The sequence below is a fragment of the Paralichthys olivaceus genome, chromosome 18 (genome assembly GCF_024713975.1).
Source record: "Paralichthys olivaceus isolate ysfri-2021 chromosome 18, ASM2471397v2, whole genome shotgun sequence".
In the NCBI taxonomy this organism is placed as follows: Eukaryota; Metazoa; Chordata; class Actinopteri; order Pleuronectiformes; family Paralichthyidae; genus Paralichthys; species Paralichthys olivaceus.
The window spans coordinates 7,235,654-7,261,165 of NC_091110.1; the positions used below are offsets into that span (position 1 = coordinate 7,235,654).

A 25,512-nucleotide genomic window follows, 5' to 3' on the forward strand; every position below is an offset into this window, starting at 1 on the left:
ATGTCAAACTGAGCTGTGAAGGGGTTAGAAATATCAAGACCTCTTTGTTTTTTAGTTAATTAGATCATGGTGGGGCGATGCTGGTGTATGTGTGTGTAAAATGATATTAATGGTATGGAAGGATGGATGGATCTCCATGAAAAGAAAAAGAAATAGTATTTAGATATTTAGGTGATTGAAGTAAACTCTGCACTTTAAAAGGGGTCGTATTCCTTTAAGAGATCGTGTAAACATCGCCACAGTTTCCGGGTTATGTTGCATTCACGTCCTGTTGGCACAAATAAAAGCCACACGCTCCTCCGATTCGGGATTGCCCACTAAATGAAATACAAGCTACAAACAAACAGTGTCGGTTTAGTTTATGTGAAACGAGACACAGCTTGTTGAAACGATTCGAGCTCTTATCACCTTTACTGATACAACTTGTCATTAGGGCTTAAATGTTTCCCCGACTTGGTTGCTCAAAATTACTATTTAAGCGTTTGTCCTGAACGCAGCTTGAAGGGTCAACAAATATGGCTGATTAGCTTCTGTTAGCCGGTTTTAGCTTGTTCAGCTGCAGGAAACTGTGAGTATACCGTCCCCTGCTGTCCTTTAATAAGAATATGTAAAACTGTAATGTCACAATTAAGTTAGAACATATTTGTGTGCGAAGAGATAGTGATTGTCTGTGGGTGTTCTGCTAGCTAGCTAGTATTGATGTGCCTGAGTTTGTTTCTGTTTACTAATTGTATTAGAGTTGTAGTTGTGAGATAATTATCAATATGTCAACAAGATATTTAACAGTTAAAACTTTACCGTCCAGTCTACTGGTAACGTGAATATCTGCTGAAGACGAAGCTAACACTTAGCTTGTTTTCCGTGTGAAAACCAAAGTGCATCACCGAGACACTCTTCACTACGTGTTGTTTTTGACAGCATGTGACCCCAACACTCGTCCCCACAGGATGGCTTCATTTGGCTGGAAGAGGAAAGTCGGCGAGAAGGTGTCAAAGGCTGTGGTGCAACAGTTTGTGGCCGAGGCGGAGAAGGCTGAGAACGATGGACCAGGTCACGATGATGAAGAGGAGGAGGAGGAGGAGGTGGACTGGCTTCAAGCCATCAAACGACGGCGGGAGATCCTGCTGGAGGACTGTGCTGCGAAGAGCACGAGGCTGAAGGATGAGGGAGCAGTGCTGGCTGAAGAGGGCAGGTGAGGGATGGTGATGAATCAGTCAATCCACCAGACACACTTTTCTCATACAAACACAATGTAAGACAAAGTGCTTCACATTTTGTACACATCTCTTAATGGACTGGCACCGCCTTACCGAGCTTAACTTCTTCATGTTCACACTCCAGGTTGAGAGCTGAGCTCAGCTGCTCTTGGATTTACCTAAAACCTAAACCAGAGGTGATCGAGCCTTTGCGGTAGCCGCCCCAGAACCTGTGGAACAGTTTACCCCTCCATTTTAGATCTACCCCCTCTCTTGCACATCTCTTCTCTTTGTCCTTCTTTCCGAGTTAACAATGTTATTATACCAACAGATTTTATTTTACAATCATTACTATCATGATATATTGCGTATTTCTCTTTTCTTATTATACCGTTTACTTTGTAAAGCACTCTGCTCCACCAAGTTGTGCTATATAAATAAAGTTGAAATTGACATAATAACACCCCCAAGTACACACACTCAAACAAGTGCACATTCAAAGCAAGGGCCTTATAGAACATCAACAAATGAAAAAATTCCTTCAGGAATAACCAGAAGTGTCAATCAATAATCTGTGCACATCATGCCGATGGCAGCTTTAAAAAGAAATATATACAGTGTAATAAAATCATCACTTACAGGTTGTGTAGCTTTTTTGTTCCATTGCTTGCAGATATAAACAGTAAATAATTATTGTGTCAGTAATGACAAGAAACAGAACTTCTTTTGATTCATTCTCAATTATTAGAAAACTTCAAAGTGTAATTTAATGTGTTAATGTTGTTAAAGTGTGATTCTGAGGGGTTTATTATCTGGTGCGTTGCTGGATGGGGTAGCAAGGTCAGGATCTGACATACCTGTCCAAATATGTATTTATCTAAATACAAGTCACAGTGAGCTCAACTGTGCCAATTAGGAGAAGTGCTGTTAGAAGTTCTCCAGAGGAGGGCGCCATTGTACAAGAGCGCACATGTATGTCTAACACAACTAATAGATGACTTCTGACATGCTCAGGAAAAGAAATCCTATATTTCAACTACACAGTCAACTTAGCGCCATCCAACCTTGAGGTTTTCCTTCCATTTCTCTCTAGTTGATTTAATTTCTCTGAAAGTCTGTAATCATATGGCCTTGTATAGATTTCCATTTCAAAAGCCAAAAGCTTTTATCCTTCTCAGGATGAGATCAGTTAATAAAAAACAAAAAAACACATTTTATACTTTGGTCATGGGAGAAGCTTCTCTTCAGGCTTGTCAATCTGTATTTACCATTACATTAACAACACATGGAGCAATTTAATAAAAGCTTTTCAAACAGAAAGTTTTTGAAAGGAAATATTTCAATTGTAGTGAGCCTTACATTACTCCTACAGTCTATTCTAGTACTTGAAGTAAACTCAAGGAGAGTCTATGTTATCCTGGTTAATGGTCACCAATACTTTGATTTTATCTGATATTGTTCTGCTTTTGAATTAAAACACATCTGGCATGCTTGACGTTTGTATTTTGTAATAGGCACCATTGTTAGAAAACCGAATAGACATCTGTCAGGGGAGTATGTTACCTGATATTTCCTCCATGAAAATTGACCTTTTTAGCCAAACAACAATCACTTTGTGTAAACCCCTTAGTCCAGAAGATGTAATGCCATTGGCCTCAGTTACTGCCTGTAATTGTGTTTGTGAGGAGAAAGTGGATCTTGCTGGGGGAAATGATGTCTTGCTGCTCCATAATGGCTGTGCAGAGGGTTGAGATGGTGTCTGGCAGGGGATGTCAGCCAGGAGGGTGTTTTTCTCCTTTAACAGCATTGACCTCTGATGTCATTGTGTCATTATCACCGTTAAATGTTTCTGATGCAACTGAAGAGCTCATGTGGAACCTGTTTGTAAACTAGGTGTTCGCCTGAGTCACAAAGTGTGCAGATGTGACTCTATGCATTTTGAAAGTCAGCCAGTGTTGTTTTATGTGAATTAATCAGTGCCACAAATTATAGCCAGGTACCGTTTCCTTTACTCCCACATTAAATAATGTTTAACCAATGGTGGACAATGTTTAACAGGATGTGGCTGTGTAAATGTATAGCGTTACTTTTACAGCCCAAAGGATTTATCAGTTAGCCAATAATATCGGCCTGTATGAGTCTTTCTCAGACATAACTGAATATATATATATATATATATATATATATATATATATATATATATATATATATATATATGTGTGTCTGTGTGTGTACTTAATTGCAGCCAGTCCTAGAATCTAAGGATGACAGACGGCCCCATCACTGTCACTTTCATTCATCAACTGTAAAGAAATGAAAATCAGACGTATCCATTGTCTGTCTGTGTAAGGGAAACAAAACACGAAATGCACTATTAAATATGGGCTCCATATTCACTTGGTTATGGTTAGCGTATTTACTTTTTCCCTTCTTTTGAAATGAGAGTTGAAAGCTGAAAGAGTCTTTAGCCTTAAAAACATTTGCAGTAAAGCCACACAAAGACTTTGGCAAGGTTTAACAGGCGTCTGTAGGAAGCACAAAAGATGACTGACAGTTCTCACATTCACTCAGACATCAGCAGGAACGCTTTTAAATAAAAGTCAGAAAAACACGTTAATTGTTTCGTAATCATCATCATCCTATTTTAAAATAGAGGTCAAAAAAAGTTCATGCACTTGTATAGTTGTCCCCCACCTTGTATCTTGAATCGCTAGTTTTGGGAGGTGTGGGAGGTTTTGTGAAGCAACAAGTCACATCATCCAAATACTGCACATATTTTACTGATTTGTCCGGCTTCCAGCTGCCATGCTGAGTCATTTTTTTAGACTAAAATGAAGCTTGCAAGAGGAAATCTGGCATTAATAGTGCATTTCAAATGCTCAGCATTTTAAGATTTGTGGTTTAGATTAGCTTTTCGCTTTATTGGTTTAATGTTGTTACACATGGTTACAAAACCATGTGTTGGGCATGTTTCCTTCTTTTGGACAGCACTGTGTGATGTGGTCATAATGTCCCAATTCTACTTTTTTTTCAGCACAGAAACGTCCCTCAGATATCCCAGTTAGTTCATTTTTCTTTACTCTGTTTTCAAACTCAGCATGAGTGCATGCTTACATCTTGCAAATATCTTGAATGGTATTTTTTTTAAACATCCTTGATTTGTCTCAGTCCCAGTCTCTGTCCTGGCTATCGACTTATGTACAGGGTTGCTTCAACAGTAGTGAAGCCATTTTTTTCTTCCAGGATTTCATGTGGTGAATTTCTTATTGCCTAATTTCCTCACTTTATTTGGCAGTGTCATTTACTTCATCTGCTCTTAAGATTTCCTCACCAGAGTTCCATTTCCCCACTCTCTGATTGTTACACTTGATCCGAGTGCTTTTCATCTATCATCTGAATTTTATAACTAATCTCTGTTCTCACTGTCTGGTTTTAATAACTTTCGAATTTTTAAGTAGCTCCTCCTCCATCAGGCTATAAAAGATGTAGACATGACAGACATAGTTTCAGACCAAGGATTTCACCTCATAATCTTTTCTAAATCTTTGTCTTGATGAGGGCCTAGTGGTTCTTGAGTCAATATTGACTTGAGAGGGAGGGGCGGTTGGGAGTTAAACGGGGGGAGAACTCCTAAAAAACCTAAAGAACATTAAAACCAGGTAAACAAATCAGTGCAGAGATTAGCAGACATTTGGTTGTGACGTCTGCTTGGAGTGAGGCTGCAGTGACACTTTAAGACACGACAGATTGATGACGTTAACCTCTGTGTACCTGCGTGTGTTTATTTAACCTGCAGTGGCCTGTGCTGCCAATCTGTCACTCAGGTGGACAGGGAAGTGTTGAGAACATGTGCAACTCAATAACTTTAAGAGAAGTAGAGTAGAAATCTTTATTCTAGTCAAAATAAGAAGCAAAGCATAGTGCAGGAATAGCATGTGAATAGTGATGTAAACATGAAGTGAAATAATAATACTCCACAAACCACATTCTGTTGGTCTAGATCAGTGGTTCTTAAACTGGAAGGCATAGAGCCATTGCATGGGGGGGCAAAAAGAGAAACAAATTGCGTGACACCAAGTTGCATTAATATGATTTATGCATGAAAACTAAACAAAAAAGCTTTGATGAATCTGTCATGTGGACCTTTACCTCACTACAACTAATTTAGAATTGTACTATTGTTAACGATTGAGCACTTGTATAGATAAAGCTACCGATCAGTGGTTTCACTCTTCAATCCAGCTGCCATAAAAAAATTAAAATGACTCCCACAGTGAGTCATACAAATTCATATACAACAATTCATTTCAAAATTAAAATGTTTTACTTCTTCCGATGTAAAACTGTTCGAATTCAGTTCTTCTGTCCTTGGAGATGGAGATATTCTCTCTTGCCATGCTGCCCAATCGGTACCCCAGCAGTTAAACGCTGCACTATACGTGACAGATATCGTAATCATCACTGTACTCTGTGTCACACCTGCCTTCAGTCAAGAAGAAATTGCCATCCTAAGTAACTCATTTATAAAACAACTCTTGAAGGTTCCAAACTACCTCACATCTTTTCTCAAAGTTAAATCTAATATCAACAGAATGTGATCCAGCAACTACTTTACCTCAGAGACCCCTGTGCGCACACACTTTGGCAGAAATGGTTTTGGATACGATGCACCATCTTAAAGGAATGAACTGTAAAATGTCCTCAAACTAACTATTTTTCTTAATTCCTTTTTTCTTAGTTCCTTGCATTGTGCTTTTGTTCTATCTTTGTTTTGTTGATTGTGTTGTTGTGATTGGTTTGCATTACCAGGTCAGAAAAATAGATTTCAATCACAGTGAGACTGTCCGACTAAATATAATAAGAATAATAAGAATAAAGAAACATGACTCAGATATGTTACATAAAAGTCTAGTAGCCTCTGCTTTGGAGAAGTTGTATGCAAGAATGGAAAAACATCATCAGGACGGCTTTCCAGTCATACGAGTGATGGCTCTTTAATAAGCAACAACAAAATAAACATGGAAAACATCTTCATGTTATAAACTGAACAAACATGTGGGGCCATGTAGGGTTACATCAAATCTCAGGGTGGAGACAATATAAGTGGATGCCCTGCTTCTCTGTGTCAGGTGTTGATTGCTCCGGGTAACTTAAACTGTAACCAACAAACAATTATCTACTAAATATAATTCATATGTCTAGCTTTTTAGAAGTGTATTACATTTCCTCTTCTTCCCAGCGTGTGTATCTGGAGCAGCCAGATTATGGTTTCTTTTTGTTTAATCTTTCCATCAGTTTTCTGAGGCGGATTTGAATTGTGTGGTTTTTTTAACCCTGTGTTTTTTTTCTTCAGGCACTGGGAAGCCATTAAGAAGTGGGATGAGGCAATTCAGCTAACCCCGGACAACTCACTACTGTATGAGATGAAGTCTCAGGTATAATATAAAGCTATATTTTATTGTTTACTCAGGCTTTCATACCATTTATATCATATCTACTATTCTTGTTGTTTAAAGCTAGGGTTGGTAATTCTTGAAAAGCTCCCACACCCTCCCATAAGTCCTCTCGTCACACCTACGCACTTAAAACATATGAAAGTGCACAACCTGACAGCTGTTAGAAGCAAACTTCTCGGCGTCTCGCTCGCTAACTTCTGGCTATCGTCTGCTTCAGCTGAAGGGTGCATGCAGGTCGTTTACTGACAGAGAGGTTCACCAGACATTGGTGTTGTGTTTATTACTTTATTACTCCTGTGAGGGCCATCTGCTTTATTTTCTTTTTATTTCTTTTCTGACAACTGTAATATTATTTCGACAAGTACAGTAAAACAAATCATCTGTTAAACAAATTACCAACCCTTCCTTTGGTGGTAGGTCAGTTTTGTTTGTCTGTTTTAATGGCATATGTTTATGGTATATATATGAATGAGAAACTGTTTGATAGCACTTTTTTTGATAAGCACTTTCACCTGTTCTTCTTTCTTTCTTTCTTAAAAAAAATGTTTTACTCAATATAAACCCCAAAACACCCTAAAATTCATTTCACAGTAATATATGTGTCTCAAAGTCTCAAAATGTCTGTTTTGACAAGTATATATCTTCAGATATTTGTTTTTATTATTATTATTATTAACGAATCGATGATAAAAATAGTTCAAGAGCAACAAATCCTTTCAGCTTTAGATAAATAGTTATGTCACTGTAAGTATAATATCCTCAGACTCCAAAGGGTTCAAATAAACCTGAAAAAAATGTAAACCTATACTTTAAGCTGTCAGTCTTTGGGTAATGTGGTTAAAATGGAGCATGACCTCATGGCTGATATAACACTGTTTTTTGGTACAGTGCAAGTGTGTCTAAAACCTGATGCAGTCCAACAGCTGCCTCCAGAGTTCGAGGAAGTTGCTTTACATCTGGCCAGAGAAATACCATATATCTGAATGGGGGGGTGTTCAGGATATACCAAGAATATCATAGCCAGCAGCTCTGTGTATATATGTCTACTGTGTGTATGTGATTATTTATCAGACATCACGGCCATATATATATAGTCCCTCTTTCATGTTGGTATGCTTTTAAGTCAGATAAGTGGTATCAGCATGGTGAACGTCTGCAGGATGTTTCCAACAGATTTTTTGTTTGAGAGAATTAGCTTAATTTAATTTTTATTTTCTCTTGTTTCTTTCACTGTGAGTTGATACCTTTTGTGTCGTGGGGATTCTGTTTGTCTCTTTGTTCCTCGGTTGCCGCTTCTTCTTGTCCTCTAACATGCAGTAGACGTGTTTGAGAAAATATCCCCTTTTATATGTGGGAAGTGTAGAGAAGCCACTGGAGTTATTGAGAAGAACAGAGCTCACTCCATTATTTCATTATCCGTTTACTACAACTAACACAATAAAATAGCTGCTTATAGCCTTCAACATTCACATCACATGATGAGTATTGTATGCCTAATGCAATAGTATCCGTCATAGGATATTTGAGAAGGAAATCATTAGAAGACCAGGCCTGGAGAACACCACCACAAAAGTTATTTATTTTTTTAGCTCCATGCCATGACTGAGTTGAAATATGACATACGCACAGACATCTGTTTTTATTAAGTTTCAGCTGTGACTACAACACATCTAAGCTATTAGTGTCCATTAACAGTCTTGATGTTAGTCTCAATCATTAGGCTGAAAATAGGCCTGACCTCATGATGTTCCCATCACTTGCCCAGATGACGAGGGTGGTTATGCTGACTCTGGCCATTCACTTCCCCCTCATCACTTTCCCTCCGTTTTAAGTCAATCAGCTTTTGTCTGTCTGTCCGTCTGTCCATCACAGCAGACTGGAGTGAGCTCTGGAGGAAATTGGCCCCATTTGTGAAACTGTCCCCACATCCGTTTGGCTGTGTGAGGGATTTCAACATGAAGGAGCTCTCGCTGAGCGTGTGAAGGGATTCTGTTGGTCATTAAAATGTTGCAGATTTAGTCATAAAGTCAGGAGATTAAATCAGTTCTGAAGGTTACCTGGGCTTTTCTGATAGTTATCTCCCTTTGAAATGAAAATGGAGGATTTCTACTCCATCTAATCAACATCTTTTGATCTTATGGGGTTTTGCTTTGGAGTGTTGAGGCAGAGACCTTTGCTTTATAAGATGCTTATTACTGGACATGCAAAGGTATTTTGGCAACGACAAAGCTTTGACCAAGATTCCAGACCCAGTTTGGGTGCAGCCAACCCCTGTGAATTGAATTTTATCAGACTGTGCTGTTATTTTTGAATCTTGATTTCTTGTTGAAGTGTTATTGAGGTTGGCACTGGTCACATTCACTTTATTTCTTTGGTTTCTTTGCTCCAAAGTGTCCAGGTTTCTCTGATTATAAATATAATAGACTTTCACTCCAGCAGAGAGCTGCTCTGTCAAAGTATACTACCTTTACAAAAACTTGAACCTAACACATATATAATCTTCTGGCTGCATTACAGAGTTTTCCAGGCACTTATATTACAGCCGCAGCCTCAGGCAGAGTTCTGCACTGTATTGGACAATAAAACAAACTCCAGCGCTGCCAATAATCAACAATAACAGTCTATTAAAATATTTTTTCCAAAGACTGTGATGCACAGTGGTATCAGCTGTTGACAGCTTGTTTCCTACAGAGCAGCAAAGCAAAATTACAGCTGCAAATTGTGTCTTAACATCTGAATAAAATGATTATTAATAAGGTGGAAAAGGTTAATGAGTTTAGTGTGATGCTGTTAAATGTGAGCCTCGATCAGTGAAGAAGTAAATTACAGAGTAATCTTGTGATCATGACTGTGCAATTCTACTCCAGTCCTTTCAAAGGAAGTCTAAGGTCGGTTGTAGACTGATACTGTAGGTTTTTACTTCCTCTCTCTTAACTGTCTGTTGAGCAACTGTAACAAACCAATTTTTCCCTGCAGTTATCAAAATATGTTTTTACTAATTCAGTAATTACACAGCCGTAATGTAGAGGTTTAAACATTACTCCTTCATTCGAAGAAAAGTTGTTATGTAATAATAATTGTGTTCTTTATTTTTGCAAGGACAGTTTTAACAAAGGGGATCACATTGTTGTTTTGTTAACGTAGCTCCATGTCACCACAGCTCACCATAGAGTCTGTATCCATGTTTGTGTCTCCACAGGTACTGACCACTCTGCAGGAAGTGTTCCCAGCAGTGAAGGCTGCAGAGATGGCCGTCAAGTTCCGCCCACTGTGGTGGGAGGGCTGGCAGACCCTGGGCCGTGCCCAGCTCAACCTGGGTGAAGTGGACCTGGTGAGTAATGCTGACCAAACATATCGATCCTCAGGTATATCGGTTTCACATCATACAGTGTATTCACAGCTTTACGGACGGCTGAGGTTGTTTTCACTCTGGTGAAGTACGGTGTTAGGCTGTAGACAAAAAGTCGCCGCTTTGCTTAAGCTAACACATCAAAAGTTAAGCTGGCACACATAGGCTGTACCAACATTCACCCTGTCATGTTGCATAATGATTGATGGCGTCTTGCACAATCCGTCATCAGTGTCTTTCGGTGGAATGTTCTAATTCGAATGTTTGATTCTGCAATAAACTACACCTGTTTTTGTAGCCGTCTATAAATCAGTTGTGTCTTTGTTTTTGAGAAGCCGTTAAGATATGTCAGTCTGTTTACTACTTTTCTGCAAACTCCCTACCTGTGAGATGAACTGCCTCTTTCAAAGCACACCCAGGTGCCTGGGGCTGGGAGGATTGCTTAAATTGCCCCAGAACATGCCGGGACATGAGGGTATTGTATGAAACAGTGGATCACAGTTCCACTGTTCGCACATTCGGAGCCAAGTGAGCAAGCCTGAACTGAAGAAAGCTTTCATCTCATGGCACCGTGTGTCGCTGCTACATGTCCTGGAGCGATAGACCTGTCCTACGGCACCAAAAACAATAGGAAGTGTTGAAAGTTACTTAAGCTTAAAACTAAACCAAATATAGACACACCTCCTTGTGTAATGAAGCCATTGAGAAGGAAGGGGGGTAATAAACACACATCTATTTTTAGCCAGGCTTGTTCATTCCAGTTTTAGAGTTTTGTGTGCTTGAACATGTTTGAGTAGATCCTGTAATCACAATTGTGACTCCAGTGATTCCTCATGGTCTCTTCTTTTTAAATTTCCACTCCTGTCTGTCTCGCTCGCAGAAACTGGAAAATACCCAAAGAAAACAAAGTGGTAGCTTCTGATTTGGTTTTTGTCGCCGCTCATTCTGTGAGAACAATATTGGAAACTGACATTGACAACATTGCTGCATCATGACAGCTCTGTTCCCATCTATCTTCTCCTCCTTTACATTACAACATTCCTTGAAGCTGGTTATCTGCCCACGGTGGCATTTTGTCCTTTGAAGAATTGCGCACTTTCAAAATAAACCCTTGATGACACTCCAGTCTGTTCAAGATTAAACTTGATGGAGTTGTTTTGGGAACAGACAGTTTGTTATGTTTCATGTGTCATTTTCAGTTGAACTTGACTGCGGCTTATTTATGTCGCAGGTGGGGACGAAGGGGGATTAAGTTGTAAGCAATGTTGCTTTGATGTGAGTCTCTCATTAAGTGGTCAGTGAGAGGTCTGCTGCGAAAAACCAATCAAGCAGTAGGCTCACGCATTTTCTTTTCCTATTTATAAAGAAAATAAAAAGATTTGAAAATAGAACAAAATGTTTATTGAAGAGGATATTTTTGCTGTGTAGTAACATGTTTCGGTTTGGTTAAAACCATTGTTTAGTGCCAAGACAGAAAGATTGTTAATGCCATTGTTGATGCTTGATACTTCAGTCGCCTCCTCACCATGATTTTAACCACATGTTTGCCACTAAGCTTTGTTTTAGAGCTGACACTGGACTGGATTTTCATAACAGGTGTGGCTCATTGGGTCACTGAGGACAAGTGCAACTGAAAAGCTGAGCTTTCATCATGAAGATATATACTCATCAAAGATATATCTTCTGGTTTGTAGTTCTTAACCCTAAACCAATTTAGAGTTACATTTATTTAGTTTTAGTAAATAATATGGAGGTCGTGGGATTGTTACCAAGCGACCCTTCGCTGCATGTCTTCCACCCATTCTCCATTTCACTAACTGCCCAATAAATATCTTTAAACGCCCTGGAGGTATCACTTGAAGCAAAAATAACTTTTTCACAGTGCTACTGAAGGTTTCTCTGTGGTGGGACAATTTTCCCACCACAGAGAAACCTTTTTCACCAGAGCGAGCTCTATCATAACGAAAATTGAAAGCAGCTAGACGAGCATTTCCAATTCTTCAAGATACATTTTTGACTGTGACCTTCCCTATAAGAGTTCAGTTCTCTACAGCGTATGACAGTGACAGGCCATCCACAGAGTGATCGAAAAGATCAGTTTAGCATCTATGTGTATCTACGTGTCATAAATACAAGAAAACCAGTGACACAATATCCTTAAAGTATTAAATTAAACCTGGATAAGTTATTAGATGATACCGATGAGTAAAGCAGGTTCCCATTCACTTCTTTTTGAGTAAATGATGAATCACTTTTAGCTCTGACGTACTGAAAATAAAATGATACTATTTGAACCCACTCTCAACAATGGAGCCAAGTTTCCTTTATTGGCTTCATTACCATTTTACACAAACCGCACATTACAAAACTAAACTACTCGGTTTTTTAATTTGCTCGACCTGTTTCAGTCACCTGTCAGAACTGATCCATGAGCTCACCACTCACATTAAACAGTGTAAGGGTGGATTTATTTCATTTTCACTGACGGAAAATCGTCACAGCGGAAGGTTGATATCAGGTCCCGTTAATACTTGGAAACCATTTTTATTTCTGTTCAATGAGATAATCATCAATTTGATTTCAAAGTGCAAAGTCAGCACAGAAATATTGATGACTTCTTAATGACATGATAAATCTGCCTCCAACACTGCGCGAAAAAGATTATGGTCTCGCTTGTTGACACGATGATGAAACAAGCCACCTGCTTTTTCAGCTGCACCAATGCCAGTGTCTTATGGTTCATCCGTGAGAATTACGATGAAGCCACAAACAGGCCTGAAAGAGCTCTAACTATTCAATTTGTGGGAGACAATAAACTTCTCTTTACTGACAGATTAAGTGCTCCCATTTTTCACCACCTCTCTCATCTCATGTTTAAATCCTTTGCTGATGCGGCACTGTTCCTGCAGGCTGTGAGGTCTTTCCAGGTTGCGATCCACCTGTGCCCGTCAGAGAGCACCTTGTGGCGAGAAGACCTGGCATGGGCATGGAGATTACAGAAGCAAAATGTAGCCACCAAGGAGAAGATGCGGCAAGAGGAGGAGACCAAAAATCAGATCCTCAATGCCCCCGAGCTTGAGCAGGACTATGATTTCGAGTCTGATGAGGTGCTGGCCGCCTGTGTGGCCGTTGCTGAGCGACAGACTCGCTATGAGGAGATGAAGAGGACCGCGGTGGTGGTGGACTCTGAGGGGAATATTAAAAACGTACTCACTGGAGAAGGGGCATCAGAGGACGAGGCCACACCATCAAATGAACAGTTTGTCAAAGCAAGAGGACTTTAATCTGATCTCAGCGTGAATCCTTCCTCCTGGTTTCAGTTTTCATTTTAGTTTTGGCCCCGAATTGGATTATTCCTTAAACTGCTCTGGGTGTGTGAAGCTGTAACAAAAAGGGCAACAAGAGAACTCACAAATTCTGTTGAAAGGGTTATGCAATAAATAATTGACAACTGTGATCCCCTGTTTTACATTTTCCATTTTGTTGGTGTTCAATATGCATGTCAGGTTTTTACATGCACACACAAAGATTAAAGATATTTTTAGCATTTTTAGCATCCATCCATCATTTAACAACAGGCATCGACTCACATGTTGCAAAGATGCATTGAGACACAAACTTGAACATCTGTTTTGTCTTAATGCCGACATTTATTATAAAATAAACAGTGTTTCTACCAAGTAGCACAATAGCTGCTAATGTTCTCTGTGGTAACTTTAGATCCTACTTTATGATGCAGAAAATATCGGATGTCTCTGTTGCTTTTTAAGAAAATAAAAGCAGGATTTCAAAGAACGCTTGGCTAAAATTGGCAGCCATTTCATTTCACTGTTGAAAACTCGGAAAATGTCTAGATGAAGGCCTTTTTTAGACAAGTTGCATCAATCGTGCATCAAATGTGAAAAGTGTTTGTGAAACAGCTAGGTTGCTTAAAAAGAGCATACAGAACATGCTCAACGAATTGTCAGTGAGTGAATAAATAACAAACGTGTCATATTTGGCTGATTTTCATGCGTTTTTTATTTGAGTCTACATTGTTATTCTTGTTCTTAAATATTTTCTGGAGGTTTTTCTCCTGGTTTTTGGAAGTTGAACCTTACAAAACCACAACTGTATAATAAGTGAGAGAACAAGTGTCTACTGCCATAGCTCTGTGAGGGTTGGGTATTCAAGTAAACGCCAACTGTTTTGTGGCGCCGGAGGAAAAGTCGGAGGATCAAAGATGACGATCTGTGTCTGCACAAGATTTCATGACCGTACATCCAATATCCTCTCTAGACCCGTGTAGATAGTGAATAAGAGTTTCACAACGGCAGCATTCAAGTAAAGAGGAAAGTCACTGTGACATTCCTTGCAGCACATCAGAGGAAATCCAAGCACCAAATACAGCGCTTCAAGCCAAAAACAAATACATGCATGATAAAGTAGATGCATGTGTTATGCACATTGCACAACTATGCAATTAACAGCCAAATTTAACCAAAGGCGTATTTGTGTGTTTGGAATGACAAGAACTGGATGTCCTAGTAACTCAGCTGGCAGAATCATACTGCAGCGTCCTGGGTTTGAATCCGTTGCTGCATCATCCACCCTCAAATGTCACTGTTGGTTTCTGTCAAAGGGTCATAAAGTCCCAAGATAACACAGGTCCTAAAACTGCACCAGAACAAACACTATGTTTACTTCACTGGTTAGTTTAAGCTAGGGTTGGTAATCCTGGAAACGCTAGTAATAGCAAGCTACACTTTGAAAAAAATGCAGCCGTTACGTCTCACCCATTGAGGCTGAAGACTCTGGTCATGCGCTGCGAGAGCACGGGCAGGGTGCAGCAGGCAGGTTGTTTAATGATAGATGGGAACGCCAGCCAATTATTTCTTTCGGTCCAAAAATGGGCGCGTTTATTACAAACCTGTGAGGGCCACAGAAAACTTTATCGCAATCGGAACGTGAAAAGGATTTCAATAGTGTTTCAGAAACAAAAGACCAAACCTACCGTTAACACCACTGCACGTCAGCAGTGGTCTGGTTTTCTTTCTGCTGTTGTAAATAACAAGATCAAAAGTATTCCGAGTCGTCTTGTGGCAGTCGAGCAGGTGACTGAGAAACATTATTGTTTTAAGTAAATTGGAGTCAAAAGTACGACTGCTCATTTGTTTATTTTTTTAAGTTTAAATGTCACAGACGAAAAGTACAAATCTCTACAAATTGTTCTGAATGAAAAACAAATATTAAACAAAAAAAAACATGATTATACATTAACACACCCTTGTCTGTGACACACCCAAATCATTGCCGGAGCAGTTGTTGTTTTTGGAAGTTGCATAATATGATAAAAGGAAGGCTTCTGTGTATGATCAGGGTGTGCCAAGTGAATTTAGGTTAAATACACATGTATCTGGATGGTCCAACTACTAGTCAGTCAGTCAAATCTATGAAACTGAAATGATTATCACTCCCTTGACTGTTCTTACTCATCCCTACCTTACAGCTGCTCATGTATGACATTTTTATTTTTCTTTCTATTGATAGCTTTGTCAGTTCCCTGTCTGACAATATCTGGAATGTCTTCTGTCGGGGCTTGTTCCAATTCTTCAAAATATCTTAAGAACTTAAGGATGGTCATGAAATTTGGTGAAGACGTTGATGTTCCCCAGAGGAACAGACGTTTCCTCCACCACGAGGTTGACATTCTTACCTCCGCCGAGGAAGTTGTTTTCGCCGGGGTTTGTTTGTTAGCACGATTATGCTAAAACTACTCAACTTCCATGAAAGTTTGTGGGGTGGTGGAGCATGACCCGAGAAAGCATCCATTACTTTGATTCCTCAGAGAATAATTCATGGATCTTGATAAAAAATAATCAGTGCCAATCTAGTTTTTACTGAAATATATTGAACTATTAGTACAGGTTCCATGAACATTGGTATGGGGGTGTTTTAATGACATTTTACCTGAATGCAACTCCACCCTTGAATTAACCTTGATCCTGACAATAATATCCTTGTTGCTGTGCCATAAGGCCACAGCTTCAACACAGGTTTTGAGTGTCATGTTTATTAAGTGGCACCTTTATTTGTTTTCGCAGGCTTTTTGTTTTCACATGCTTCTCATGACAAAGTTTGAATTTGTCGAACAGCCGGTCTGATATTCTGTTGTGTATTTCTAGCGTGAGCCGATGAGGTGAGGAAAGAGGGGGAAAGTTTCCAGGAAGAATCGGTTTTCTTTTTTGCCCTCTGTTTAAATCCCATCACCACTGTTTTGTCAATCATTGTTTCTGCCTCCCGAGAGACTCTAAAGTTTTAACAGATCTTTGAGTCAGAGGTAACAGCTCTCCTTAATGGCTTATTGTTATTGGAGGGAGGTTTTTACTGCTCTGGGAAGGCTCTGGACACCGGCCACATGGGACCTGGACAAGGGGCAAAGACAGCGTCTGTCTGCAGGTGAGCAGTGACATGGCATCTGTGGCGTCCATTGGTCAGAAATGTTTTAGTCATCAGCGCCGCTGGAGAATGAAATGAAGTCTGAACTATATTTTCTCGGCAGATACACGTCACTGACAGGAACATGCTGGCTCAAGAACACTATTTAGACAGGTTTGGATTTCATGCTATCTCTAGACCTGTTTTTACATAGAAATGAATTAAACAGTTCTTCAAGTGTTTTCATGAATAGCTTTGCAGCATTTCTTTGCACATTAATCTCCAGTATTTTTAATAGCTTTAATTCATAAAGATGATACTGCCTTCCATTATCCTGACATGATCAGTATTGAAGTAATTTTCATTCTGTTGACGACGGATCAATAATCCTTTTTCAGCAAAGATTCAAAGAGGTGTTCGCTGGTAGAGGCCTAATAATTCATTTTGCAGATGTTCTGCATGTTGCACATTAACGAAGGATGCTTTGCATGATTTATAAATATCAAAACTATTGACTTGATTAATCGATCAACCTTTTGTCTAAATTTGAGAAAAACATGCATCACTGCTGGTTTCAAATTCCTGGGTTTTGTCCAACCGACATTCAAAGACCTGAACATTCTTTATGGTTATAAAAGAAGAAAATAAAATTCTAGCATGTTTGCTTCAAAAACGACTTTTGTAAATATCAATATCAGTTATCAAAATAGTTGCGGATCCTTTTTCTGTCCATCTCCTAATTGATTAATCGATTGAGCATTGCGGCGCCAAACATATGTCACAGAGCACATAACATAGTCAACGTACATGTTTAGCTTAATATCATAAACCAACTGTTATATTAACACACTTTTAGGCTAATTAACTAAGTTAGTGACAGAGATTTGTTGATTTATATGAATATTAACAACTTTAAATTGAAATTTATTTGAGTTTGGTACAACATTAGTTTGTTCAGAAGACAACACGCCATGTTAAATTTGATGTTGATGTTGCTCCAGGAAAAAAAAAAAGTTTAACATTGAAATCTGAACACATTTTGATATTTATGTTATGGCAACGATAGCATCAGTTTTGTGTGAAACCTTTAATACATTTTAAGAAAAAGAAAAACCAAAAAGGAAGCTCAGTGTCTTCTGTTCTCAATAAGGCCGCACTAAAAACTGATTAGATGAGAGGCATTGTACGTCACATTAAGGGTAAATAAGATTACGTTGAAATAATCCTCAAAATGTAAATGGTGATTGAAGTAAAAAACAATTTAATATCAACACGTAACTGTAGGAGGCCTCGTAACGCCCTCCAGTATCTGTGAGTAATCCACAGTATAGCTGCCTTTTTGTTTCGAAACACAAGGGCTGGTACGAGCTTTGATGTTTGAGCTGCTCTGTCAACCAGTATGACCCAATTTTTTGCAAATGTTCCTACAGAAAAGAAAAAGAAAAAAAAAACTTTGAACATGTCCATCTTGTACCAATTTAAAGTGACTCCAAACTATCTGGACCTTCTCACAGAGAAGACAATAAAAGTATCATTTCATACTCAGAATAAATAAACATCATCACATTTTAGCATTAATTCTTTACAGTCACTGTGCAGGTTGTCAGAATGCTACGAAACTGAAATTACGAACAGCCCTTGCAGTGGAGTCAGAATTCAAAAGTGCAACAGAAGAGCTCCTCTAAGATGTCACATTGTTCTCTGTGGATGTGTTGGTATAGCTGTTCTGACTGTGCTGAAGACTATTTGGTGATGTGGTGTTTGTGGTGAGCCACGAGGAGTAATACATTGATAATGGGTGTTTAGATAACACATCTTTCATTTTATCAGCAGTCTATATCTACAGATCAGTGGATGATTATTCAGTCTTCAGAGGCTTTTCCTTTACGATCGTGTCTTTGCAGTGCTCTTGTTAGTTTGTATCTTCTGTCCCGAGACAGTCTTATTACAGTGGTGAAGGTTTGTTGAGCTAATGCTGACCACTATATGCATTTCTCCTGTGTGTTTGCAGTCTCGTCTGTGAAGGTCACGTGTAGAGCCGGGTCCTTGGGGCACACTGGAACCTCTTTCAGTGGCCCGCCCGGTGCTGTGTCCTCTAAATCACTCGGTGAAAGCCCCCTCTGTGGCCCCTCAACCTCCTGTGGGCCCTGTAATGTCAGTGTCTGCACCACTGGTGCACTGGAGCCGGCCTGTGGCCCCGCTTGAAACGACCCGGGCCTCCGGGTGTTCCCCTCGGGCAGGTACAGAAAAGTCTGTGAGCTGCTCACCATTTCCCGCAGCTCATGCGACAACAGAGTTGGCGAGTCCTGGGAGATGATGGAGGAGGAGAGGTGGCCATTGTTGCAGCGGAACTGTCTGCCGTCCCTTCGCCCCCGTCCACCCATTTTGCAGAACAGGCACTTAATTTTCTCCATTAGCTTGAGGACCACTGTCTTTCTGAGCAGGATGTAGATCCAAGGGTCTAAGATAGGGTTGACAGAGGCCATGCGGATGGCCAGCAGGTCTTTATTCAGTCCAAACAGCTGCTCTTTCTGGTTTCTGTACAGCTGGTTCTCAAAGATCCTCAACTGACAGGATAGAAGAGGGAAGGGGGGGAGACAGTGGTAGATAAATTTAGATTAATGAGCATCCACAAATGTTTCGATGTTGCACAAAGCAACGTGTAACAACATTTCAAATGCAGAGGGGGAAAGCAAATGTGAGCTAGTCCAAATTTGCTTACATTTCATGTTCAAGGGTAAAATAATTGTTTAGTTTACATATTCCAGAAAGGTTGGCATGAAGAAGTCATATCTAAATAGACATTTGGCTGAATGTAACTTCTGTGCAACCGTGGCAGTGTCGAGGTGGCCAGAGGCCAATGAAAGCAAGAGTTCTCACTGTCATTCATTATGCCAGAGCCTTTGGCCATTGGGTTTCCCCATAGTCTCATAAACATCTCTTCACCAATCAAGAGGCACAAAAGACTTAGTCAATTTAAAGTGGGGTTCGATGTGCTGGCTTTAATCACTCTCCTCTGTTCAAACTGACAGGAAGAGATGCCTTTCTTTATGGAAGAGACTGTGTCTAAAGAGTCATTGCTTTGTTCAAAAATATCCCAAAGTTAAATTGAAGTAAATATGAAGCATGAGCAAAATTGAGATGTTATCCTGCAAAGTTACAGTCTTCTCTGACAGTGGTTTGAACTCGTCCTATCTATTACTGGCTTCGTCTCAAAGATGCAGGAATTCCTGCTTGTGCGTCTGCACTGCGTGGCAGAGGAATCTCCACCGATCCTCTGCGCTGAACACTGAGGTCTGTGCATGGAGACGAGAGCGCAAACTGTCTTTTGGAAGATGTTTGCAAACAACACATGAGCGCTTTATACAATAATCGGTTGCAGACCGAGTAGTTTCCTACCGTGTCAAGATCGAAACTACGTGATCGCTGTTTCTGTAAGCAGCTGAAACGATGAGGGAACGTGAACGGTCTCGTTCATGCCTCGGAGAAATGTGTCATCTAACAACAAAGATCTGAACCTGGAACACAAAGTTCAGCTTGCATATCATTATCATCTACCGGTCTCATGCTTAACGTGTTTGTTGTCGTTAATTCCAAGAGGTAAAACTTCCTCTGGGCTGTTAGGATACGCAATGTAATGTATTTAAATCCGTATTAGTTCAATTTTATTTTACTTTTTTCCCCTTCTATTGCATTTTATTTCTAGATACAGATGTGTGCGTAAAACTAACTATTACGCACAGAGCCATGCGTAAAATGTGGCTGGTGCATTTTTCCAGATACTCACGACTAAAGGTATGGAGCAGATGAGAACCACAGCGGAGGTGGCTATGAGCAGGATCACCATCTGGATCTCTGCTCCAGCCAGTCGTCTGAAACTCCGTCTGCGCCGGAGCTCCGCGATGCGCCGCTGGTCCGTGCCCAAGGACGTGCGGCGGATGAACCGCTTGTGCATCAGGATGAGCGCCCCGCACACCATCACGTTGCATATGACGGTGGCCAGCACGATGACCGAGTTCACACCCGCGTACATCAGATTAAAAGTGGCCACCATGGTCTGGTTGTTCTGCCAGTTGATGAAGCACCACGTCCCCGGCCTCTGGAGCGTCACCTGGCCGAGCCCCAGGCTGGGCAGCGCGCAAAACACCATGTTGGAGATGTAAACGGCCAAAAGTGTCAGCGCGGCGAGTTTCTGGTTCACGTACTCGTTGTAGAAATACGCGTGGTTGATCGCCAGGTATCTCTCCACTGACATCGCGAACACAATGCTGAGCTGCACCAAGAAGAAGAAGAGCAGGATGAAGCCGGAGTACTGGCACAGCGGATCGCCCCCGGGCCAGGTGCCCTTCATGTAGGTGGCGATGGTGACCGGGCTGGCCAGCAGGGTGCCCAGGAGGTCCGTCACCGCCAGCCCGCACACGAGCGTGTAAAAAGTCGTCTCCTTTTGCTCCTTGCGGGATATCCGCAGAACCACGATGGCGATAACGTTCCCCACCACCCCGAAAATGAACATGATCACCGGGATGGTGGGCGACCTCTGCGGTGCCGTGTCGTTCATGCCTGCGGGCGAAAGTCTCTCACTGTCTCACACTGAGCTGTGACTCTCCTCTCGCGTCCGAGGCAGTGACACTTTCCTTTAATTTCCAAAGTTCTCCAATTACAAACACATCCATTGTCTCCAAGTGTCTCTTTCAGACGCAGAGGTGAAATCCCATACTCCGCAAAAAGTTGGTGAAAACGAGGAGCGTCCACGGGAGATATTTGCTCCGGTGGTTTTATTTTTCTTGTTTGCAAACGATGCTGCGAGACCACGAGCTGCACCTCACGCTGCTGTCACAACCTCAACTGACAGGGAAGTTTCCTCTCAGGCCTGTGGCTGCAGCTCCTCCTCTGCAGATCGTGCAGCCAGTGAGTTGTTGGCGCACCACACACACACACACACACACACACACACACGAGCAGCAGCTACAGTGTTGGAGGTCACAGTCCCACTTTCAGTTCCCTATCATAAATTGATCTCTCACACCTCGATGCAAGTTCAGAGTTTATCAGCAACTTCATCATCATGTCACATAACAGCCATATAACGGTCAGCTACATCTAGAGAAGTGTGATGAATCCTTAGTAATAAACCTACATCTAAGTACTTTTACTCCAGTCCTGTACTCAGACTACAGATTACAGTTTTCAGCTACTTAACTTGCACTAACTATTCCATTGCATTATATTCAACATGTGTCTAGCAGCAAAGCAATTTAATTCAAAACATTTTGAAGTTATAGTGAATTTACTCCATGAAAAAAGGTATTCAAAGTCATTTAAGTCATTAATCGAGTGCAAATCATTTCCTTTCTCAAAAAATAAATAACCCATCCCTTGTATTTAAATTACTTGTTTTAAATATTTCATACATATTTGTTCAGTTTATTAATTCTAGTAGTGCATCCACCCACACAGATTATTTCCCTTGTTTTCAGAAAGTAAAGTTTTTAGTGCAATTACTGAGTTTCTTAATCATGGTTAAAGACTGAACTGGCCAAAGCTCCACCTCTGCTGTTACTGGACAGTCAGCAGCAAAAATGAGATGATAGTGATTCATTCCATCACCAGTAAATTACATTTAAAAGCTAAGTCAGGTGTCAACAAAATTTGTATAACATGTCTGCTGTCAGATGAAGATGATGTAAAATGTGAAATATTTTTCTCTGAGGTGTATTCTAATATTTAACTTGTAAATGCTCATTTAAGTTCCTTATAGTTAAATGTAAAAAGAATAAATATCCCAGGGCAAAACAAGTCAAGCTTACATTCAAAGTTTTGTTTTAAGTTAAAGCAAGTTATTAGATATACATTTAAAGTTATTATATTATATATTATAAAGTTATTATTATATAAAAGTGAAAGTATTCATGCAGTAATTTTATACAGTGAGATTCTTATTAACTGATACATTAAGATATAATGTTTTCTAAGTTATTGTGCAGTCTATGGAGACACAAAAGTTCAGTAGAGTTAAATAATTGAAGTGTCAAATAGAACAAAACATTTGTACTTTATCTGCTTTAAGCTCCAATCAGTTGATGAAGAAATTCAAAATCACTTGATTGGTGATGTTCTGTTTATTATGTCAGTTGAAGTAAATTTTGGGTACTTTATATTTAGCTGGATAGTTTATTCTACAACAAGTCATATTTTATAAGCTCATTATAAAGTTTAATTGCAAAAATATGAATCTAGAAAGTTCTTAAAGCAATACAAAATGTCAGTACTCAAGTAATGCTATTGATTATGAGTATTTTTTATTAGATCTAGCCATCCATAAACTACATCTAAAAAAAAAGATCAGATTGAGTCCGTATGGTCATGATGGCGAAAGGTGTGATGCTGAGAACATGACAGTGACGCACTGAGTCGCTGCAGATGTCCTCTGAGAGCATCAAAACAGATGACCACAGATAAAAGTGACTAGTACATTATGAATTCTTTTAGTTTTGTCACTCTGAGCTCAAGGTCAGAAACATGAGAGCACACAATGCATCATCTATATGTATAACTTGTGGTCACTGCATGTCTCAGTTTCCAGCTTCTAAATCTGCTGCGGACTCGTTTGAAGACTGTGAAGTTGCAGAAACTAAAACCACACTTTGTAAAAACCAAATACCTTTTGCAAAACAATACTTTAATTCCAAATCTATTCAAAGATTTGTATCTTTTATTTAAATTATTGTAAAAGCCCAACTTTAAAGTGCATGTCTGACTTTATTTATTTATTTATTTATGTTTGCCCTCATTCTGTTTTACTTAGTAATTGGATTGTGGTCTGCCGAAACATCTGCAGCAGATAAATATGTAAATGTTTGTTAGGACCCAAGTCAACAAGGAAGTTGACACTGAATCAAACAGAGTGACTAACAAATGAATTATTTCGTCTGTGGCCTGTAAACATGATGTTTTAGAGCAGGATGTTAGTGTTAGTACACCATTACAAGGAGGTGGAGTGATCTGTGATATCCTGTGTGCGCAGTAACAGGTGGCTTGTGCAAACGAGAAATGACTTTCGGTCCAAATCAAGAGGCACCTCGTCATTTCAGTCACATTTACATTTTCATGCACACAGACTTTGCAAAGTGATACACGCCCTGACCCTGGGTGTGTTGTGTTCTCATATTTGACTTGTTGCGAAATCCTTCACCGCACACAATATCAAAAGTATATTTGCGGATTTGAAAACCACGCTCCGCTTTCAAGATAACCCAATGCCTGTGCTGGTGTCAGCAGGGCTGCAAGAGCCACAGTTGTGAACACAACTCTCATCATGATATCATTTTCATCATCTTCCTCTGGACCACTTGTTCCCACTCTATTTCTTTTAAAGCAAAAATGATGTCTGATTTGTATCTGTATTATAATCAGAGTATAATCATCTCTGTAGTTGTGAATACAAACACTGGCAGCATCAGATTCTCTACTGAGCTACCTTGTGTTATGAGATTGACGAGAATCTGCAGTGCACCGAACCTCAGTAGGAATGTACTCTGCTCTTATTAGATGTCATTCTCTGCAATTCAGATTAATCGAATGGCCAAAAACCTAGAATGGCACCCAGTAGGGCGTATGCTTCCGCCAAGGGCCAACAGTCGTCTTAAATAGAATCAAGCCGCACCAGCTATGCACACAAATGTCAGTCCCCTAAATATACCAGATTTGTTTCATCAAGATTCCTGAATTATTGCCCGGGAAATCTGTGAAACTGTCAAAAAACATAAAAGAAAATGGAGAAAAAATCCATGATCCTCTCGTCTGGATCTGCTGCAAATCTTTCTGGTTTCCTTAATGATCCATCATTGCACCGAGTTTCATGCAAATCTGTTCAGTTTAATAATTCCATTACTTCTAATAATTGACCTCGTCCTTGGTGGAGGAAACATAATCACCACATATATTGATTCAAGACTTAACTCATGGAGACACCGAGTTTTCTTTTCTGTTTGTTTTTCACATAATCTGCTGTGAGATCTGCTTCATGGTCAGATTTTCTGATGTCAAAATGTACAGTTTGCCCTCCCCGCATAAATGTTTTCACTACGTGTGTGTGAAGAGATAGATGTTATTTACCAAAGTATGACCTAAAACAATACACAAATGCTCATGTGCACACAGTTTTCGGTTAATCTAAACGTTCCCTCTGTAAAAACTGGCTGCAGACACATGCACTCAATGTGATTTATGAGATGGGGACAAACTTTGCATTCTTTGTTCGTTATAAAAATGGGTTCTAGAGTTCAGCTGAATCAAATATGAGGCGACCGCAGTCTGAGTTTGACAAATTAACTGCAAATTCCTCAAAAGATATAATATTTTTAGCTCTAAATTGCCTGGACGTTATTTCCTTCCACAGCTGTGGTGGCGTTGCATTAAGAGAAACAAAGGAATTCACAAAAATGACCATAATTGATAGATACCAACTTGATTTCCCTCAGACTGCCTTATATCAGCTTTCAGCTCATCTTTAAAACATAACTGTGCGCCGAACATGAACTGTGGCTTTTATCCTGCATCCAAACCATATTAGAGTGAGATCTCTACATATAAACAAGAGGAACTGTTGAATGTACAAATGAGCATGCGAGTACTGTTTTATCTCAGGGTGGAAGCCTTACTTGAAACCGTGCCGATACATGGTTATGATTATTTATACAGCTTTCTTTTTATTGTGTTCTTCATTAGGCACATTTTTTGATTTGGAAAATAGTCTCACATCTGCTTCACAATGCCAGTCTGGGTTGGGTTGTATATGGTTTTCACCTCAGGGCAGCAGCTACCTCACTATGCCCAATCAAAATGACCCACTAGAACGTGCCTTCTCATTTACACTTGATGTGGCTTTGGCACGATGATAAGTTTAGCAGCAACATTTAACTGCTGAGACACGAGAGTAATTGCAAACACCCAAGGGTGTAAAAAACCTAAATGTGTCCTAATATTAGAAGAATTACTGAATCTTTGATGTGGCTCTTTCTCAAATTAGTCAGATATTTGAGTATTTATTCATATCCGATTTGACTGGCTGGTGCGTGCGCTGCCACTTTAGCTT

The 25,512-nt window shown here is 39.9% G+C and overlaps 2 protein-coding genes across 3 annotated transcripts; one reads left to right on the top strand and one right to left on the bottom strand.

The window, feature by feature from the left end:
* Positions 1 to 256: 256 nt before the first annotated feature.
* Positions 257 to 13,997, top strand: ttc33 (tetratricopeptide repeat domain 33). Of its 2 annotated transcripts, none has more exons than XM_020081599.2 (5): positions 257 to 568; positions 947 to 1,192; positions 6,550 to 6,631; positions 9,852 to 9,983; positions 12,911 to 13,997. In XM_020081599.2, exons 2-5 carry the CDS (start codon positions 948 to 950, stop codon positions 13,283 to 13,285), a joined length of 834 nt encoding a protein of 277 aa, XP_019937158.2. In that variant the 5' UTR covers positions 257 to 568; position 947; the 3' UTR covers positions 13,286 to 13,997. The 2 variants fall into 2 exon arrangements, with proteins under 2 accessions (XP_019937158.2, XP_019937159.2); XM_020081600.2 differs by having other exon boundaries at positions 258 to 568; positions 919 to 1,192.
* A 3,312-nt stretch (positions 13,998 to 17,309) lies between these two features.
* ptger4b (prostaglandin E receptor 4 (subtype EP4) b) lies at positions 17,310 to 21,333 on the bottom strand. The gene is made up of 2 exons (XM_020081799.2): positions 20,206 to 21,333; positions 17,310 to 18,985 (listed from the first exon to the last, which is right to left on the bottom strand). Exons 1-2 carry the CDS (start codon positions 20,974 to 20,976, stop codon positions 18,401 to 18,403), a joined length of 1,356 nt encoding a protein of 451 aa, XP_019937358.1. The 5' UTR covers positions 20,977 to 21,333; the 3' UTR covers positions 17,310 to 18,400.
* Positions 21,334 to 25,512: the final 4,179 nt, after the last annotated feature.